Here is a 20,454-nt window from a genome sequence, read left to right on the forward strand (position 1 = left end):
CTGACTCTGGCCAGCGGCAAGGGTCCTAATGTTGGAATTTGTAGTCTATCCAAACTAATCCAGGGCCAGAGGTGCTAGGACAGAGATACAAGAGTACCTGAAATACTCCAGGAGAAACAGGAGTGGACAGAGGCCATCTCTTCCCCCCAACTAAAAGGTCAGCAGTGCTCTCCTGACCTTTGCTGACCCCTAGCTAATGAAAGAACACCCTCAATTGAAGGCTGTGGCTGTACAACCTTTGTGTGTCCAGCTAGACACAGGGACCACCCACACTTTATTAATATGCACCTGGAACCACGACACTGTCATGGAATGTGGATCATGGGACCTGCCCCTGCCTGGAGCATCAGGACCATCGTGGACCTTGAGCAGAGTGGGCCTGCCCCCAACCTGGCACTCACGCAAGGCTGGGACCCCATCCTGTGTCAACACTGGAAGATATATGGATATAAAAAAGTGTCAAAGTTCCCTGGGCCCTTAGCCCTGGGTACCACTTGGCACCAACTCTATACTCTGGTAACCAGCCACCCAAGCAGAGGCCCCTCAGGTGCAGGGATAGGTCCCAGATGCTCTGGCCTCAAGCTCTTCCCCTTGCTTTCAGCGGAGCACCAAGTCCTGCATGGGAAGTGAGTCTGGGGATCTCCCCGTGTGGAAGGGTCCTTTGGCAGAGAAGTGGAGGCTGTGTGCGACCTACGCGCAGTAGGTGTCCGCCTTTACCACCTGGCAGTACATGGTCATAGCGAAGGTGAGGCCTAGGATCTGTGGAGACAAAGAGGGCATGGGCCTTTGCTTCAGCGGTGCCCCGTCTGTGCTCAGATTGGGCTTCCTGGGGCAGCCTGCTACCACCGCACTCTGGCAACTCATCCCCAGGGCTAGTTGTGTTCTATACAGTTAGGTCACACCCCCTCCACACCTGGTCTAAGCCCTGCCACCTATCCTGCTGTACCCACTTGTCCTAGCTGCAGCCAACTGAGTATCTGCTGGGTGGACTATAGGTCTGTCCCACTTAGCCTGGAGCATCACACTGCCAACCCTCAGCACAGATGGCTGTGAACCTAGGAGGGGAGAATAGGGTCTCAAGTGCCACCCTCATTCTGCGCTGGGAAGTCCTGTCACTACCAACAAGTATGGCTGCCTGGCTGTGTTGGCCCACTAGGTGACAACAGTCTCTGCAGCACTTGGTCCTTGAGATACCAAAGGTCACCTCCCCTCTGTCTGAGACCCTGGCTTCTTACAATCTGCATTACTACCTGTCTACCCAGGCCCTGCCCTGCTCAGCTCACCTGAACCAGTGCCGTACACAGTCCAAAGATGCCCACAGCTAGCAGGTTCTCCTGGAGCCAGGCCTTCACTGTTTCATAACAGGGCTGCAAGAGAGCCAGGATCAGCTGGGGGGTCCCACCCCTGCAGCCACCCACCAGGAGGGGAAAGCTCTTTCTTACCGATTTCCACCAGGTACCAGGTTCATGCAACCCACAGCTGTCACTGAACTCTAGACAGCAGGAGTCAGGCACACGAGTGGCATTGTATACCTCAAACCAGTCGGTGTAATTGGAGACGCCACAGCAACGGAACTAGGAGCAGGAGGAAAGCAGAGGACTGGGTGGAGAGGCAGCCACAACACCCACCCCTGCCAGCCTGTCCCGCCATACCAAGAAGGCTGCCCAAGCCTCACATCAGTCTGGATGATGCTCCAGGCGTTGGTGAGGCCCACGTTGCCCTGTGTGCCGTACAGATGCAGGCCCTTCTTCAGGTCTTGCTGGGCATAACTGTCAATCTGTTAACAGGACATCGTGAATACCCTCTTCAGTCCAAAGCAGGCCACCGCCCCTCATCAATACCCCAGGCCTCCCACCTGACTCTCTTGCCTGTTTCCCGGGATGACCCCCTGCTCTATCACACTCAGGACACAGGCCCAAGCTCGTGTCCTCCCAGAAGCTCTAAGAGGAGGACTGCAGTCTACTTGCTAGTACCAGCAGGCATCTGCTCTACAGCGGGGGGAGTGGGCAGCATCCGAGCTCTCCAGGAAACAAACGAAGGCACTGAGGGGGCAACTCCAGCCTGTACACGGAGTCTCCTGTAGTCCAGAGGTGCTTTACAGAAAGGAGGGCCTATAGGGAGGTCAGGGACACAGGAGCTGGGAACACAGCACTAGCTATAGCCCAAGATGCTAAAATGTGTCAGTAAACGCACCCAGCAGTGTGACCAGACAGATGGGTGTGGAAAACAACACATGACACAGAAAGCAGCAGTGGGGTTGGGGTGACTGGGACAGTGTACCCTCAGCAACCTGCACTCACTAGAGAGCCCTGGCCAAGTATCCTAGGAATTGAGAGTGCTGTTGTCACACCCATACAACCAGAGCCACAACACAGATCCCTGTCTCTCTGCACTGAGTCTCCATGTGCTGTCCATTTGCAGCAACATACCTTGTCACTGTAGGCAAAGAAGAGCACAGCAATGGTGGCTTCCAGCAGGAACACCAGCAGCAGGAGCACGAAGAACTGTAGAGAACATGCTCCTTAGTCACAGCCCTGCTCCTGGAGAGCCCAGAGGTCCCACCACACCGTCCCCCTCAGCCTCAATGGCCTGCTGGCCTACAGTCTACTCCCGGGCCTGATCTAAACATCCCCGTGTGAGTATATGTTCCTATTCCCCAGGCTCCTGGCCTGACATCTCCCCACCCCCACCCCAAACTGGGATATATGTTAGGTAAGTACAGCCGAGCTCCATTCCCAGCCACAATTTGGGGATTTAAAAGAGACCCCAAATACCACCTATCAGAGGCCTGCAAACATTCTGCAGGGCCCCACTAAAAGAGCAGGGGAGGGAATAGTTTGTCTCTGCAAGGGATTGAGCCCTGAGCAAAATCCTACCCCAGAAAGGGGAAAGGAGCCATTCAAAGCCTGTCGACGTGGAACTTCAGTCCACCTGCCATGCCGCTCGAGGCCTCTGCCAGGCACATTAATTTGTAAGAACCTCAGGAAGCCTTTCCTAATTACCTGTGATTAACTTTATAAACTGTGGAGGAAGAAATAGCTTCCACCCCATAGGTATATTCCCAAGGCCAAATAGTACTGTGAGCTTTCCACAGAGGGCGGGGCGGGGGGGTGGAGCTACCACCAGGATGAGTCTCAGAACAGTCCAGTAAAGGTCACTTGTGGGTATGCATAAGTTCTTGAGTCTGCCATGTCAAGAAAAGTCCCTCTGCTGGGCTTGGCGGCGCGCGCCTTTAATCCCAGCACTCAGGGAGGCAGAGGTAGGTGGATTGAGGCAGCCTGGTCTACAAAGTAATTCCGGGACAGCCAAGACTACACAGAGAAACCCTGTCTCAAAAAACAAAAAAGAAAAGTCCCTCCAAGCTATGATGTGCTTTTCTCTATGTGTGGTGCTAGGACTCAAACCTCATTCATACATATCATACAAGCATTCCATTAGACATATTCTTTATAACTTATTTTATGTACATTGGCAATTTGCCTGCATGTATGTCTTTATGAGGATGTTGGATCACCTGGAACTGGAGTTACAGACAGTTGTGCTCTGTTGTGTGGTTGCTGGGAATTGAACCCAGGTCCTCCGGAAGAGCAGCCAGTGCTCTACCCGGCCCCCCTCCCCTCTTTAAACTTTATGTTGAGATTGAGTCTCACTCTGTGCCGCAGACCAATTTGGACCTCATGATCCTCCTGCCTCAGCCCAGAGCCAGCTGTAATGTGTTCTCTTGAGCAACCCTTCCAGCCGTACCTAGTCTGGAAGACCCCACAGAGCCTCGGTGCTGGACAGGCCCCAGAGGTTAAGGTGATGGAGCCACAAAGAGCGGCCCAGCAACTTACGGTGAGCAGTAGGCACTTGTTCTCCTTGAGGGCCCCAATGCAGCCCACGAAGCCGATGGCCATGACGAAGGTACCGGTGACGATGAGCAGATTGGCAGCCGACAAGGATGGGAATGAGGATGACAGGGTGGCAAAGTTTCCCTGTGTGGCAGCCAACCAGATGCCAACACCCAGGACACCACAGCCGCCCAGCTATGACAACAGCAATGGGAAAGAGAGAGAGAGGGTGAAGTGACTGGCAGGGCTCCTGACCCCTAGGGCAAGGCTCCACCCACAAGCTCAGGCCAACATTGTCAGCCTGGGAGGCACCAGAGACAGTTTAATTCTTGCAACAGGGCTCCACTCAGGTCCCTTCCCTTCCCTACTTTGACAGTGGCCTGTAGCAGAGCCTCCTTATACACGCCCCAGAGAGACTATGCCTTCAGATTCCCTGCAGGAAGCATCCACCAGCCCCGTGCCTGGTCAGCAGGACTGAATCTCTTCTGGCCCCTCTGACCCTATGGAGGCCATGGCAGTTGAGTGACCCACTGAGCCGTGTGGCCTCCTCCCCTGGGTGTCTGGTGTCCTGAGCTACCTATAACCCTGAGCAGGCAAAGCCCTGGCTTGAAACACTATCTAGTTACAGTAGTTCTGTGGTACCAACCAGAAGATCTCACCAAAGCACCTCCCTCCCTGAGTTATCCTTTTTTTTTCCCCCCCCAATTTTTGGTTTTTTGAGAAAGGGTTTCTCTGGGTAATCCTGGCTGTCCTGGAACTTGCTTTGTAGACCAGGCTGCTTTGGGCTTCTGCCTCCCGAGTGCTGGGATTAAAAGTGCATGCCACCACACCAGGCTCTCATCACTCATAACTATCGGAATAGGAGAAATCAGGGAAGGAAGGCACGCGGTTGTTGTCTCTGGCATCATGGCATGGAGACAGACATGTACTCGGCCTCAGGATACAGGGCTGCCATGGGACGGGAGGACTATTGCCCCACCCTCACAGGAGGCCTTGGGCTGTCAAATGAGAAGGAAAGATGCATTTCAGGAATTAGTGGACCAACAGCTGATGGGCTCTGGGAAAAGGCCTGGCACTCCAATAGAGAATAACTGGAAAGGACATGGCCCCGGAGACCATTGATATGGGCGCTGACCCAAGGTTCTGAGCTCCGGGTAGCTCCTGGGGACATTACTGAGGAATCTTCAGGAAGCAAGGAACCTGGAAAGGCTGCCCATATGGGTAGCCCTGGATCCTGGAGAAGGTTCAGGGAACCTGCCAGAGAAAGGTGTGCATCTGCCCTGAGCAACTTCTACTTAGAGATCCCTCGTCACAGCAGCTCTGGTGAGCCAGTCTACAGAGACGCCTCCTTTGTGATGGGAGAGAGCCCTGCAGAGGCTGAGGTGGTGCCATCTATGGTATTAACCAAGTAAGGCAGCTGAATGCTCCTAATGGATATCTGGTCAGGTGATATTCACTAAATCACCAACCACAAGGCACACCATCACTCCACAAGCACAAGGCTGATCTGGGAGGCTTCTCTAGGGCAACAGCAAGCAGGGCCTCACCTGTCTCCATGTGCCAGTCTCATGGTCTCCACAAGTTCCCAAGCATCTTAAGATCTTCCAGGACCCAGCAGGGTGACACAGGTATGTAAGGACCGCCACGGCCCCCACGCCTCTAGACAGAAGTAATGCCCTGCTTGCTACCTTGGACAGGATCAGAAATACCGACTGAAGCAAGAAGAGGAGGCCTCCCCACTGTACCTGCCCCAGAAGAGCTGGAAGTCAAAAGCAGCAAGAGGCCTCAAGAGACACCAACCCACAGGGCTGGCCTCAGGCATAACACTGCCCAGAGGAGCCACGACCCCAAATGAGTCTTATCTGGGAGGGTCACATCCAAGCTGAGCATTCATGCTTATGATGGGAGGTCCTTGAACAGGGGGAGGGGGGATGCTGGTACAACAGTGATTAATGTCACCAAGACCCAAGCTGTCTGCACCATCCGCCTCTCCCTTCCAAGGGCAGCAGACAGCTCATGTCAGCAAGAAAAGTGAGCTGTTGCAGCGCCCCTGGCCCCATGGGACCCAGAAGGACATGGGGAGGACACTGCTGTACAAAGCAGCTGGAACCACTGGGGGTAGGGGGAGATACCCCGTTCCAGGAGGCCAGGAAGGGACAATTTCCAAGACAGGACTGGCAGGAAGGGACCCCACACCCAGAAGAGAACCAGTCTCCTTCACTGACATGGTGCGACATGCTCCCCTTCACCGGAGACAGCAGGAAAGACATAACCACTCACTGCCATATAGCCTGTCACCCTTCCTGTGACAAAGACAAACACTAGCCCAGATGGTCCCCACTGCCACCCAGTGGTATCACATGCATTGTCACACATGAGCAGCACACGTGGAGCCACCCGTCTCAACCTAAGCCAATGCCACATGTATGGGTGCACTAATGAAATCATGCATGTGGTAAGAGCACCGTACCTGTCATTTTGAAGATGTTTCAGTGCATTTTTAACTTTTAAACATTTTGGCAGGAAAATTACAGCTTCAAAGCACAAGAGAAAAATGGGCCCATCAGACTCAGAAGATGAGAAAGGCAGGACTCAGGGCTGAGTCCTGGAGACCTGGTCTGTTCTCAATCAAAACTAGGGATGGGGCTAAGACCACCCCCCAAATCTGCAATGTTCCCCCAGCATCCTAAACCCCATTGTTGACTTACTCCTCTGCAGCTATACCCCCAGGCTAGACAGAAGCTCTGGTGGGAGGCACGGCCCCCTCCCCACAGCAGTCTGTAGACAAGCCTCTGCCGCCGCGGTCCTCCATCCCAGCCTTCTGGATGATCTTCATGCAGCATGCCTGGCCCCAAGCACAGCTCACCTCACCCACCCGCTAGGCATTCTGCTGTGATGCCCAACAACAGTCCCTGAGAGGTGTAATGAGCTGCCACCCAGGCACCACCCAAATCTGTGCACAGCAGGTGCTTTAGCCTTTAGCCCCGGGAATCAGCCTCAGGCTGAGTGCCATATAGTGCTGGGTGCCCACCAAATGTGCCAACAGGCCTCTATCACCACCCCTCCAGCCATAGAGCTCAATGTAGCAGATGGCCAGGCAGCTAGCCACATCTTTGGTGGAGGTGGAGGGACTGTCCCCGCCCCCCCCCCCCCCCCGACCGAATAAGCCAAGGCTATGTCCAGAAACCCCTCTCCTGACAGGCTGGCAGGAACCTTCTTCAACTTGGCTAAGATGTTGGTTATCCCAGTGGGGTGACTTTGTGCACTTAAAATTGAATGTACGCCTGGGGATGTAGCTGAGTTAGTAGCCTGTTTGCCAAGCATGCGCTGGATTAGATACCCAGCTTCATATAAACCATGTGTGGTGGTGCACACCATATCCCTGGAACTTGAAAGGTGGAAGCAGCAGGCTTAGGAGTTCAATGTCATCCTACGTAAGGAAAGATTGGGATAAGTGTAACTGTCTCAAAATACTTAAAAAATATAATTTGTTTTCTCCCTGCTCAGGGCATTGTCAGAGCCACCAACACCCCTCAAAAAAGACCATGCTTCCTGCATTGGACAGTCCCTGTGACCCTGTTTGCTGCTACAGGAAGCAAAGAGGTCTCCCTGTCCCGGAGTGTCCTGGCTCTTCCAAGGAGCTGACACAGAGCCCTTTACCATTTCCTGGTGCCCTCGTCCACCAGACCGAAAGTACCAGAGAACAGTAGGAACACTGTCCATCAGATACCATCTCAGCTCACCAAAGGCAACAGTCAACCAAGAACCTAGCAAGGCGTGTGCCCTGCATCTTGCTGCCAGGGTGGGGGCACTATCCCAGTGCCGCCCAGCAGGACCTTCTTCTGGGACAGCATAAGGCAAGGTACTGAGGCTGCAATGGTGACAGCCCAGGCAGAGCAGGGTCAGGGCAGGGCCCCAGTCCCCTCCCCGAAGGAAAGACAAGTGCAGCTTGACTCTGTACCTCCTCCAGCTCTGGGCCTCTAAGGTCATCACAGGCAAGCTGGGTAGGAGCTGAGGGACCTTGATCCACACACCTTTTCGTCACCTTGCATGACCCAGTGTGGTCAAGATAGAGCATCTGAGACCCCAAGAATATAGGGTTTTCTCAGGTCACACAGTATCTGGGTGGCAGGCATGACTCTAACTGCCATCTTGTCCATCCAGATGGACACTGACCATGCAAGGAACAGCTAGCTGTACCTTTTGCTACACTGAGGAATGGGGAGGGACACCTGCCTGGGAGCACTAGAGGAAGAGCCTCAGACTGGTCAGTACATGTGTGAGAGGAGCCAAGCACATGGCTCAGGCCTGGCTAGCATCTCTAGCCCCAGGGCACAGAAGAGCCATGGAAAGATCCTTTCCTTGCTGAGGAGTTCAGCCCCACTCACACTAGTCCTTCCACTACAGTAGTTGCCCAGGAAGGTAGATGCTCCGTAAGCCCAGGGCAGGGGAGGGCAAAGGAGAGAGGAGGCAGGAAGAACCAGGCTTCACTGACTCCTCTTGATCCCAGGGGACCTCAACTTCCATTACAAGAAGAGCTTTGCTGGCAGAGGCCCAGCTGACAAAGCAGCCTCAGAGGCTTGAGACAGGGGTCCCAGGGGCTGTTCAGCCCCCACTCCCTTACTGCCAGTGGCCAGCACCCAACACCACCTACCCACTCAAGTGTGGTCAAGGGCCATTACTCACCCCATTTCTCTGAGGCACTCCCAACCCCAACCAGGTAGTCCTTACTCCATGCACATCTCAGAGGCAGGTTGGGCAACTGCTCAATAGAGTTGAGCATCATTGCCCAGTGAAAGCCTGTTTGCTGAAAGAAGGCAGGACTCCTCAGGTCCCCACAGGTTTACAGGGTCAGTGCAGCTCTGACTCCAGTTGTCTGGTTAATTCTAATAGGGAGACTTAGGCAGGGCACATGGCAGAGGCTGGGGTCCTGTCTGTTGATCTTGCATTTATAAGTATCAAATGGGCATCAAAGCCTCTCTCTCCTATAAGAGTCTGGCAAAGGAGTCAGGGTCTTGGGTAGGGGATGCTCTGGCCCTCCCACCATAGCCTGTCACCAGCAGGAGGGGAGTTCAGTTCACAGATGCCAGGGACAAGGTGGATTGACGTCATACTGACCAGGCCAGATGGATGGATTCTCACACTTGCTAGCCCAGATGGACTCTGCCAAGCCCAACACAAGCACTTCTAGGCAAAGCCACGCTGTTCACAGCACCCTTCACATGGTTGCCTACAACCCCTCACTGGAACTGTGGAGGGAGAGAGGGAGAAGCCACGAGGATGCTGAGGCACATGCCCCTGTGTGCAAAGCTGGAGCTCCATGTTAATAACAGAAGGTAGCTGGGTTTTCAGCATACGAGGCCTACCATGGAGGCGTACTCTGGTAGAGGATGTCATCCAGTGGTCCGTGACATGTGCCTGCTCTGTAGCAGGTGGGCCCTCCTCCCTGTGGCCAGGTGTCCAGATCAGGAAGAGGGCAATGAATGCAGCAGCCTCTGTCTTCCCAGCCCAAAGACTACCCAGCTGCTGCCGCCCAACCCCCACACCGCTGCCTGCTAACCCCCTTCTGCCACCTACACTGCCTGCTACCATCATAGTGACCTACAGCTGTCAGATCTGGTCACAACGTTACACTTGTCCACCTGTCACACTGTCATTTGCAGCTCCTGGGCCTTTTCCACCTGTCTTACTATTGCCTGTAGTCGTCCCCCTCCCCACAATGCCAGAGGCACCCTGACCCTGCCACCCAGTTACTACTGGCCACACAGGTGCCCACTGAAGTCCTTCAAACAGAAGCCTTCACCTTACGTGGGCTGCTTACAGCTTCAGCCCACACCTATCCCTGATGCTCACCACCCGATTTGAGTACTCCCACATCTGGGCCCATCCCACCCAGGAGCCTCTAGCAGGGAGCTCTTGATAGGAGTAGGGAAAATGGGATTGGGAGGGCAGCAGCACCTCCCTGGGCTATTGCCCACAGGCTGTCCACAGGCAGCTCAGGGTCCCAGCAAATTCCAACTCCTGCCCTGGGTCAGGACTATAAGAAAAGGGAGGTGAGGTAAATGGGCCTAGGTTTCTGCACATTTGACTTGAACTAGACTGTATGCAAATGAGCAGCAAGTGGGGATCCCAGTGATGCCCCTCATCCTCACTCTCAAGCTGTACTCCCTCACTCCCAACCACACCCCTCGTCCTCAGCCACACACACACACACACTCCCTGAAAGTTGGCTCAGGAACCAAGGTGAGGAATGACCTTGGGCACCATTCTCCAAGCGTCACAGCTAGTAAGTGAAGGTCCAGGCCATGGCCAGGTAATGCAGGGTCACCTCTAATCAAATCCAGCATCCTGGCTCCGGGTTCAGCCAAGCCCCAACACCAGGTGGTAACCAGACGTGATACTTGCCCCAGTCCACAGGGGTGAGGGTGTCCAAACTGTCCTCCCTACACACTGGAGGGGGCCATCTTTTGCTCTATCACCATGCAATCCCAACTGAACGTTACCCATTGTATGGGCAACCTCGGCATACTCCAGCAAAAGTTAGAGTCTCTGATGAGGTGGCAGGAGGCCAGGTGTCACCCATGTCCATGGAGAGTCCCTGACCAGTGTCTGGGATACCTCTCTAGGCCCTAATCAATCGAGCAGTGCACATATCCTTGATCTTCTGGATCCTGGGAGACCAGCTGGGGACCAGGACTTGGTGGGTCAATCTCCCAGTAGGGCAGAGTGTGAAGGTGGTGAGGCAAGGACGTAGGCTGGGGGGGGGGGGGGGAGGGAGGAGGCTGAGGAAGGCACCCATGGCTCTGTGCACAGAGACTTTGATCAGTTCTATGCGTGGAGCCCAGGAGAGGCAAGGCTTGGTACTGCTTGGTCCTGTGAGCACGTGCGCACACACCCTGTCTCCACAGCAGAGAAGAGAGAAGGCTCCTGGCAGCAACTGGGAAACAGCGAACCCCGGCCCTTCAGGGCCCCACACTCACCCAGAAGAGCAGGTTGAAGGCGAACATGAGGTACTTGACGCCCTGGAGGCAGCCGCGCGCCATGCTGCAGCGCTTTAGCTCTAGAAGGAAGATGAAGGAGAGGTCTAGGTAGAAGACCACATACTTGTTGCCCTTGGGCGTCGTATAGCGCGCCTGGGCAGCCTTGGGGCCGGGGTTCGCGTGCAGGCCGAAGAAGCCGCCGCCCGCATCCCCGGCGTCCGCGCGCCCGTACAAGCTGCTGCAGCGCCGAAAGGGGCCGCCGCGCGCAAAGCCCGGCTCCTTGCTCTCCGGAGAAGGGCTGCGCCGGTACGTGGACTCGTCCGTGCTGGAGCGGCGCATCGCGCTGGGGAGGCTGGGCCCCCGCCGCCAGGATCACTAGCTGCGGCCGTTGTCAGCGCTTCGCGCCCGCTGGCCCCGGACGCCCCATCCGCCCCACGCCGCCGGGCTCCCGCCCCTCTCCGGCCCCGCCGTAGCAGCGGGCGCGCGGCTTGGCTCCCACCCCGCGGCTAGACACCTGCGGGCCGGCCCGCTGCGCCCCGCGCGCGCCCGGCCAATCCAGCGCGGCCCCGCCCCTCGAGGACCCCGCCCCACCGGCCAATCGCAGCGACCCAGAGCCCCCGCCTCCCTGTTACCCTCCCGGGGGTCTCCGAGGAAGATGCAGCTGAAGGACAAGGGGAGCGTTTGAGGAGACTGGGCCAGGAATGATAAGACCACAGAAGCTCTCGGTCCCAAACCTGCACCCCAGACCACATCCAACAGGCCCGCTGCCCATTCTGCAGCAAATCTCCAACCACACCAATGATGTGCAAAGCCCTGAGTAAATGAAGAGGTGACCCAGTTGCTGTTGGTAGCAACTTGGGCGGCTCTAGCATTCAAGCACCTTAGGGAGCCCGTGGTGCCTGGAAGGGTGAGGTGTCCATGAGGCTTTCTAACTTAAAAAGAGAATTTCAAGGACCTAAGTAGCAGGAGAGACGCCAAAGAACCCCAGATGGCCCCCTGCTGGCCCAGAGGGCTCACTGAATCAACTTGGCCTCCGGTCCAGTCCATTCTCCCAGGGATGGTGGGAGCAAGGCCAGATTCTATCACAGCCACGGGCCATTTTGAGAGTCCCATTGGCGCCATTCTGCAACTCTCTTTAACTGCAGAACCAGGGACTTGGAAGTTCAGTCTGACCAGCTCAGGAAGAATCAGCCTGACTAATGAGCTCGACCTCCTCCCAGGCAGACAAGCACATGGTAAGTGGCGCCTTGCAGGTGTGCCCAGATACACACTAACCCATCAATCAAAGATGCGGAGATGATAGCTCCTTGCTGGGCCCATCCTCCAATCGCTGAGCACCAATCCTGCCAAAGGATTCAGATCATAAGAGCCTCAAAGTGTGGGCCAGGTACTAACATAGGGCCACGGTTACCCATCTGATCTGTAGCGCAGACAACAGGAAGGAGAACAAGGAAACGCTTCTGCTAAAGGTCCCTGAGTGAAGCAGCAGAGGAGGTAGAGGGAGGAACAAGGAAAAGAAAAAAAAAATGAGCCGCTCGTAAGGGACTGCATCTTAGTGGAAGCCCCAGATGCCTAGAGGTTTGCAGCTCCCAGCCCAGCACCTAAGTTCACTGCACAAGCCTACTGCTGCCCTCCAGAGGATACCATGAGGAACTGCAACCCCAGCCCACAGGGTGGCAAGCTCAGGAGCCCAGTCTTTGGGGTGTGGGTGCATGGGAACCCCTAGAGTGCAGAAAGCGTGCCAGGAAGGGCCTGCTCAGCTTGGGGTTTACCTCAACCCCCTATCTTGCCATTCCCCTCAAGTTTTCTTTGATATGTCTGGACCCCATGAAAGGGACAGAGCTGGGTGAGACCATACCCACAACCCAGCAGAGCCTGCAGGCTCTAGCTAGAGAGCAACAGGCAGCTGCTTAACTCCTAAAAAAAAAACCTCTCAACCCGTGGACCCTGGCCTTCTTCCCTTGGCCTAATTCAGTCAGACATATAGCACTCAGGGCTGGGGTGGCGGGGTAACATGTATAAACGATACTGTACATGTCAGAGGCCATGGACAGACACAAGTGTCTAGGCACCAGTAAAGAGAGGAGCCACAGGGCCCAGGAAAGATCTAGAACTGACCAAAAAGACTATACCCCTACCCTGGACCAAACATCATCCATACTGACATCACCCCAAGGGGATTAGCTACCAGGTCACCCCCGAAGGTGACCCTGAGGCCTGAGGTTAAACACACAGCTGAGCTCCCGGCAGTGCCTGCCATCTACTTGGTTACCTTTATCCCTACACTTGGGACTGGGTTGCAATTCCCCCATCATGAACTCTGGGGGCATCAGCTGGGGCCCTGAGGAGGCCAGGGGTCAGAGTTGCCAGGCTAAGGGATATCCAGGAATCCAGGAACAGCCATCCTGAACCCCAGTTCCCTTCTCCCTCAGGGGTAGCTGTGCTGGTTAGTTTTGTGTCAATTTGACACCAGCTAAGGTTGCCTGAAAAGAGAACCTCAGTTGAAAAAATGGCCTTTAAGCTGGGTATGGTGGTTCATGCCTTTAATCCCAACATTAAGGAAGCAGAGGCAAGGGGATGTCTGTGAGTTCAAAACCAAGGAGAAAGAAGAAGAAGGGGAGGAGGAAGAGGAGGAGGAGTCTGGAGATGGCTCAACAGTTAAAAGCACTGGATACTTTTTTGGTTTTGGTTTTTTGAGGCAGGGTTTCTCTGTGTAGCCTTGGCTGTCCTGGCCTCACTTTGTAGACCAGGCTGGCCTCGAACTCATGGTGATCTGCCTGCCTCTCTGCCTCCCAAGTGCTGGGATTAAAGGCGTGCGCCACCACGCCCAGCAACTGGATGTCTTTTAAGAGGATCTAAGTTTGAGTTCCAGCATCTTACAGCAGCTTACAAGTATCTGTAACTCCAGTTCCAGGGCATCTGATGCCCTCTTCTGGCCCCCATGGGCACCAGGAATGCACATGGTATACAGACATACATGCAGACATAACACCTATATACATTTAAAAATAAAACATTTTAAGAAGTAGCTGTAGACAAATCTGTAGGACATCTTCTTGATTGGGGGTGGATGTGAAAGAACACTCGTGAGAGGTGCCACCCTGGGGATGCGGTCATGTGATGTACAAGAAAGCAAGCTAAGAGAGCCACGAAGACGAGGCAATGAGCCGCACTCCTCCTTGGCCTCCACTTCCGTTTGTGCCTCAAGTTCCTGCTCTGACCTTCCCTTCATAACGGATGGCAGTCTCTCACGGAAGCAACAACCGGGGAGCCTGTATGGCTCTGAGCTAGGCCCTCTGCATATACGCTCTGGTTGTGCAGCTTGGTGTTCTTGTGGGACTCCTAACAGTGGGAGTGGGGGTGTCTCTGACTCTTCCGCCTGCTCTTGGAACCCTTTTCCTCCCGCTGGGTTACCTCATCCAGCCTTGATACGAGGGCTCTTGTGCCTGGTCTTACTCTAACTTGTTCTGCCCTGTTCAGTTGCTGTCCCTGGGAGGCCTGCTCTTTTCGGAAGGGAAGTGGAGGAGGAGTTGATCTGGGGAGCAGGGAGGTTGGGGGGGATTCTGGGAGGAGTGGAGGGAGGGGAAACTGTGGTCAGGATGTAATGTATGAAAGAATATGGCTTTGTTTTGTTTTAATTCATTCTACAACTTAAAAAAAAAAAAAAAGGAAATCTCTCCAAATTGCTTTGGTCATGTTCTTTCACAGCAACAGAAAGTAAATAACAGGGCCCAAACTGGAAGGGATGGAACGGGGTCCCCATGAGGTGCCAAAAGGACAAAGGACGGCCAGCCTGGTTTCTGCACCGAGGCCAGCATTTCGGATGCTGCCCTCTGAATTATGTGCCCCTCTCCTGCCTAGAAGCCCTACCTATATATAAAACCAACATGAACAAAGAATGATCTAGCAAACTTCAGGACCAGGTCTGTTCCTGTTGCCAATTACAGAATTCACAGGCTGATCAATAACAGTGAAGGGCCAAGGCAAGGCCACCCTATCTGAGCCAGAAGGGGTGCTTTTTTTCAACACCCAGGCCCAGTGGTCTGAACATAGGAGCCATCAGTCAGCAGGGCTCCAAGCCTTCCTCAGCTGTGAGTAGGTACAAATGGCAAGCCCTCCCTGGGGGATAGGCCACAAGGGGCCAGACCAGGTTCCCACTCAAAAAGAGACCTGCTCAAACTCTAGACAAAGTTTGATCATGTCTGCCTGGGGCAAGTAGTTGCCAGAAAGCAAAACGTGTGGACCCCTCAGTGGGGTGGCAGCACGGAGTTTGCCCAGAAGCTTGTTTAGACCTCTGAGTAACCAACCACTCCTAGCCCAGCTAGCTCAGGAGGGAGACCAGACCAGCACCACCCACCCTGTCCCTTGGCTGAGAGGTTCTGCGGTTTCTTTGAGGAGGCAGGGAGAGCCTTGCCAATACAAACAGGCTGTGGTGTCTGCCTTCCTGCTGTGGCTTCAGCCCCTGCACGGCCCCAGTGCCTGCCCTAGCCCCCCACCCTGGGCAGGAACACCACAAATTCCCAGTCCAGTAGGCTGACACCCCCCACCTAGAAACAGGCACTGATTGCTGCACACAGAACCCTACAGGAGCTCCTGGTAACTGAAGACACATCTTTTGCGTCCCACAGAGCCAGGGATGGGGGTGCAGGCCTCTCTGTGTGAAGCCAGCAAAGGGGCTTGCCTTTCTTCCTAGGCACTCTGGCCACCCCCAAACAGCATCTGTGGTGGTAGAAATAGAAGGGATCTAGTTGAGACCCAGGAGACGCTTATCTTGTGGACAAAGCCCACCTGCCCCCCCCCATGCTGGGGACCCCCCCAGGCACTGGGTTCCAAGTGCCCTGGCCTCAATTGCCCAAAGGGTTCAGTTTCAGCCATAGGCTCTCTGAGAGCTATTTGGACAGCAAGTACCAGACACAATTAGTGTGTCTGCTGCAGCAGCAAGAACAGCCTGGGTGTGAGGTCTTAGGTGAGTGTGAAGGTATGTTAAAACTTCACACCCTAAGGGTGATAAACTGTCATACATGCGCAAGCCAGAGGGCCCGAGGCTGGAGTTCTGGAAAGAAGTCACTTTCGACCATTTACTTCCCCCAGCTCACAGCCACCCTTAAGTGGAGGAGTTGAACCCCACCCCCAGCCCCCAGTGGACGCTTCAGGTCCCAAGAGAGCTTTACAAACGGGGAAACTAAGGCTGTGATCTGAGTCCAGGCTGGCAAAGCCAGCTGAAACCCAGCCCAGCGCTCCAGACCACAGTTCAGCACCCTCTTTTGGCTGTTTTCAGGGCAACACCCAGTGTGGGAGGGGCTGGGCAGCTAAAACTTCAATCATGGGTTTCCTCCTTGTCCCCTGCCCTGAAGTGACCCCCTCCTCTGGCAGGAACTGTGGCAGATGGGTTAGAAACTGCCCTCCACCCCTACAGGAGGCTGAGCACCCATTCTCATAAAGCCAGGCCACGACCAGTTTGTACTGGGGAAGGGGGGGGTGGGGGGGAGATCACTAGCCCAACTGGCAGGTACAAATGAGACCCAGCAGTTAGGAAAGGGTAGGGGGCTGAAGCTGAGCCTGGGATCCTGGCCAGGGCTCTGGAGAGAAGTGACCCACAGCATCCACCACTACTGCCCCAAACAGCACTCTGGGATAAGCAAAGGCTGAGGGGGGGTAAGCGACAGCCTGGAGTTCTCTAGCCTGGAGCATTTCTGGAAATCCTGGGAGCTGGAGCAGGAACTCGGGGAGGAGAGGACGCCACCCCCCACAATAGGAGCTGGAAGTTAGTGGGCTACACACACACACACACACACACACACACACACACACACACACACAGGAATTCCAGGAATGTCAACTTGGCACAGACTTCTTTTCCCAACTCTTCTTAAGTAAACAAGTCTTCCAGGGGCAGGACCGAACTGGGCCCCACCTCCCAGAAGCCTTTGGCCTCCACCCGCTCCTTAGGGGCCCACCTTTCCGATCGTCCCCTAACCCACTCCCCTGCCACCCTCACCTCTGGCCAACAGCAGTCTTCAGTCCTGATCGTGAGTCGGATCCCAGGCCACAGTGACTCACAGGGGCCCCCACTGCCCCTCTGGCCAGGGCAGGATGTTTGGGGGAGGGGACAGGAGCGGGAAGTCGCCTAGCTCGTGGCTCTGCACGTGGCTCCATGGGGGATGGCAAAAAGCTGCTTAGGGAGGCTGTTCAGGGTGACAGCGGGGGCACAAGCACCAAAGTCTGGCAGTGGCTCTAACCAACCACACTCAAGACCCAGGAGACCCTTCTCGACTTCCCCTGCGACAAAGGAGAGGACAGCGTTTGCTTCTCGGAGGCACCTTTCGCTATGTCTAGGATCGCAGAGGCTTTCACTCTAACCAGACCCCAAACGTCCCAAGCTCAACTTCTCCCTGCAAGCTGCCTCGTCCTCCCAAGGGTAACCGCGCCCCCCCCCCCCCGCCGCCCCCGGCACAGCACGAAGGCTTTGCGGCCAGAGTGATACATTCCCCAGAAACCAGCACCTCATCCACTCCCGTAAGTCCTTCACTCCAGGTGAGGCAGACCTGTGGCCCCTAGCGGTCCCGTAGGCAATCTCCACGCCTCAGCCAAATACCCCGGGAGAAAGAGATTAGGCCTGCTCATAGGGTGCCGCCTCCACGACGCCTTCCCTGACCACTATACCCTGCTCCTCTCCGCGGGGAAAGCCTCTTCTAGTTCCTTCTGTTAGAAGCGCAGGAGGCGGCCGTCGGGGCCTGGGGTCACCATACCGCCGAGGGCTCTGCAACCGCTGAAGGGAAGGAACGCCCCAAACTTCAAGGTAAGGGCTCCAAGACTCAGACCGCCCCCCCCCCCCACCTTGGAGTCCCGGCCAGGAGGCGGGAAGCCCGCGCACCGGCCGCGCCAACACCACTTGTTGCCATTTCTTGGCTCGAGTCTGCAATGCGATCCGGCCGGCGGGACCCCAGCCCGCAGACCCGCCGTACCTGCGCGCGCCGCCACTTCGCGGAGCAGCTGTCAGTCAAGCCGCCACGAGAAACGCGAACCGCCGGCGCCGCGGACTTTTCGGCCTTGCTCGGACGCCGTAGCGCCGGGTTGTACCACCACGGCGAGAGGGGGGCTACTGGGATGCTGCAACGGGAGAGCCGGCTCTAGGAGCACCGAGTAGGGGCGATCAGAGAACACCGCTGCTTAAGGGTGATCGCGGGAGCAGGGGCTGGGCTGCGGCGGGCTTCGGGGAGATGCGGGGCGGGGCTCAGGATCATACGGGGCGGAGCTCGGGCGCAACGGGCCCCGCGCTGTGGGCGCGCCTGGGGCGGGCCTTGAAGTACTGCTGCCGGCAGCTTGCACGCCAGACGCCGCCATGATCATCCCGGTGCGCTGCTTCACCTGCGGGAAGATCGTCGGCAACAAATGGGAAGCCTACCTGGGTCTGCTGCAGGCCGAGTACACCGAGGGGTGAGGCGGCGGGCCTGCGGGGGAGGAGGCGGGAAGGCCGGGCTGGGGTCATCAAGCCGAAGGGCCCGGGGCGAGAGTTGTGCCGCGGACCCGGGGATGAGACGGAGGTATCCTGGGCCAGGGATAGGTGAAGACTTTGGATGGAGAATTGGCAGGGCAGGGATTGTGGGGTCGGATGAGGAGAAGAGTCTGAGGCAGGGAGAGTAGGGAACTTATACGTTAAGGATTTCAAATTCCAGCACTCGGGAGGCAGAGGCAGGCGGATCACTGTGAGTTCGAGGCCAGCCTGGTCTACAAAGTGAGTCCAGGACAGCCAAGACTACACAGAGAAACCTTGTTTCGAAAAAACAAAAAAAAGGTCAAATTCTGGGGTGTCCTTTAGCCTTGTGGGTGTATTCCCAGTAGAATCTCTTCTCTCTCCCCCCCGCCCCGCTCTCCCCCCTCCCTCCCTCCCTCTCTCCCGGTCCCTTTCTCTCGGGTTTCTCAGTGTAACAACCCCCTCTGTCTCTGCAACAACCCAATTGTCCTGGACTCTGTCTGTAGAACAGGCTGGCCTCGAACTGCCTAATTCAAGGCGTGTTGCCACCACGCCTGGCTGAATGATTCTCTCTTTAGTCTGTTTTCGAGGCAAACGTTTCCCTGTGTAGCCCTGGCTAGCCTGGAACTCTATGTAAAGGAGACTGGTCTTGAACTCTCAGCGATTCCCCCCTGCTGCCCTCCTGAGTGTTGGGATTAAAGGTGTGCGATATCATGCCCAGGCTCTCTGAGGTCTGGTCGGTGGGTTTCAAGCTGCTGGCCTTTTGGAAACTTAGGAGCATCCTTTGTGACAGTCAGTTCTCCATCTGCAGCAGAGCACTCAAGTCTGTCCCCGCATGGCCCTGCTCCCTAACCTGTCTGCTTTCAGGCCTACCCTTATGTATGGACCCTTATGGCCCCCCTTAACTTGCAGGACCGACTCTGATATTCAGGTTCTGTGGGCATCATCTTGTGCTGTCCCTTCTCTGTGCAGTTACTATGATGACTTTTGCCATAGTAGTCAGACCTCTGGTCACCATGTCAATACTAGAGGGTGTCCCGTTCTCTCCACATGCCATAGAGTCAGTAGGGCTTAACCAGCTTGGGTAAGCAGCTGCTAGCTTTCTGGGACCTTCTTTGCCTGGACAGGAACCTCTCAAGCTGTCTTGGTCCCAGAGAAATTAAACCTAGTTTGTTTGGGCAACCTCACTCCTGGATTTGGGAGTGCAGAGCCAGGGAGGGAGACAACAGCCAGTTCGTGGCATTTGCTCAGAGTCCACCTGTGGGGCCTGGAATTCAGCCCCTTGATAAAGGGATGTTGGTCTCCTAAGCTTTCCCAAATAACTCTGGAGGCCCATAAAGCTACTCCAGCCCCGGGCAAGAGAGCCCAAAGCAGAGATGGGCACTTAGAGAGATGGCACAGCTGTTAAGAACACTGGCTGTCCTTTTAGGGGACCCAGGTTCAATTCCTAGAACCCACGCGGTAGGGTACAAATGTCCGTAACTCCTTTGGGCTTCCTCAGGCACCAAGTATACACGTGCAAAATACTCATATACACATACAATTAAATTTTAAAAAGCAAGTATAGGCAGAAGTCAGGTAAGGGTATAGGACATTAAGGCTGAAGACTGGCACTTGGGCACATACATGGCAGAGGTGTAACCTGGGTGGGAAAGGGGCCTCACCTGGCTCCACCCATCTCCCTGTGGTCTGCTGTCAGGCTTCTGTCCCTGCCCTGATAAACCCCTGTCCACAGTAATACACAGGGGCGAGCCGGAGGAGGTGCTCCACACCTATGCAGACTGTAGAGAGTACATCCGGCCCCATTCCTCTCCTCCTCACAGGGACGCCCTGGACGCTCTGGGCCTGAAGCGCTACTGCTGCCGCCGCATGCTGCTGGCACACGTGGACCTGATTGAAAAGCTGCTGAACTACGCGCCCCTAGAGAAATGACTGCTGAGCTTCCCCTCCGCCACCGCCGCTGACCATGGGCACTCTGCTGAATTAAAACTGAGGTGTTGGGGAGGTGGGTGCAGGGCCTGGCTATGACCCTGTGGCTAAGTCCCCTCGCCCTGGAAGGAACTGTTCAGTAAAGACTTTGGCAGAACCACCAACTGGTCAAATCTGTAAGGTTCTCCACATCCACGGCTGTGCTGGCTGTGAGGCTACCTGGCCTGGCTTCAGTCTTTCC

General features: G+C 55.6%; 2 protein-coding genes across 7 annotated transcripts; one reads left to right on the forward strand and one right to left on the reverse strand.

Annotated features, from left to right (window-relative positions):
- Window positions 1-214: 214 nt before the first annotated feature.
- TSPAN4 (tetraspanin 4) lies at window positions 215-17,916 on the reverse strand. 4 transcript variants are annotated; one of them, XM_084771861.1, is made up of 8 exons: window positions 17,776-17,916; window positions 10,811-10,890; window positions 3,834-4,025; window positions 2,430-2,504; window positions 1,676-1,777; window positions 1,443-1,574; window positions 1,284-1,367; window positions 215-759 (listed from the first exon to the last, which is right to left on the reverse strand). In XM_084771861.1, the coding sequence occupies exons 2-8, from the start codon at window positions 10,871-10,873 to the stop codon at window positions 691-693; spliced, it is 717 nt and encodes a 238-aa protein (XP_084627987.1). In that variant the 5' UTR covers window positions 10,874-10,890; window positions 17,776-17,916; the 3' UTR covers window positions 215-690. The 4 variants fall into 4 exon arrangements, with proteins under 4 accessions (XP_084627987.1, XP_084627988.1, XP_084627986.1 ...); XM_084771862.1 differs by lacking the exon at window positions 17,776-17,916 and adding an exon at window positions 17,474-17,603; XM_084771860.1 differs by lacking the exon at window positions 17,776-17,916 and adding an exon at window positions 16,809-17,447.
- On the forward strand, window positions 17,491-20,373 carry POLR2L (RNA polymerase II, I and III subunit L). 3 transcript variants are annotated; one of them, XM_084771871.1, is made up of 3 exons: window positions 17,491-17,609; window positions 18,133-18,247; window positions 20,108-20,373. In XM_084771871.1, exons 2-3 carry the CDS (start codon window positions 18,153-18,155, stop codon window positions 20,214-20,216), a joined length of 204 nt encoding a protein of 67 aa, XP_084627997.1. In that variant the 5' UTR covers window positions 17,491-17,609; window positions 18,133-18,152; the 3' UTR covers window positions 20,217-20,373. The 3 variants fall into 3 exon arrangements, with proteins under 3 accessions (XP_084627997.1, XP_084627996.1, XP_084627995.1); XM_084771870.1 differs by lacking the exon at window positions 17,491-17,609 and adding an exon at window positions 17,849-17,986; XM_084771869.1 differs by lacking the exon at window positions 17,491-17,609 and having other exon boundaries at window positions 18,073-18,247.
- The last annotated feature ends 81 nt before the right edge of the window (window positions 20,374-20,454 follow it).

The sequence above is a fragment of the Acomys minous genome, assembly GCF_964271855.1.
Source record: "Acomys minous genome assembly, chromosome: 2".
NCBI classification, from domain to species: domain Eukaryota; kingdom Metazoa; phylum Chordata; class Mammalia; order Rodentia; family Muridae; genus Acomys; species Acomys minous.

Bases quoted from the DNA above. Each gene is read 5' to 3' on its own strand.
- TSPAN4 (XM_084771859.1), bottom strand. From the start codon at position 11,149: ATGCGCCGCTCCAGCACGGACGAGTCCACGTACCGGCGCAGCCCTTCT. The intron at 4,026-10,810 runs GTGAGTGTGGGG...CTGTTGTCATAG, and splicing joins CCTTCAACCTGCTCTTCTGG to CTGGGCGGCTGTGGTGTCCT. The intron at 1,575-1,675 runs GTGAGGCTTGGG...TCCTGCTCCTAG, and splicing joins GGAGCATCATCCAGACTGAT to TTCCGTTGCTGTGGCGTCTC.
- POLR2L (XM_084771871.1), top strand. From the start codon at position 18,153: ATGATCATCCCGGTGCGCTGCTTCACCTGCGGGAAGATCGTCGGCAAC. The intron at 18,248-20,107 runs GTGAGGCGGCGG...TCCTCCTCACAG, and splicing joins CAGGCCGAGTACACCGAGGG to GGACGCCCTGGACGCTCTGG.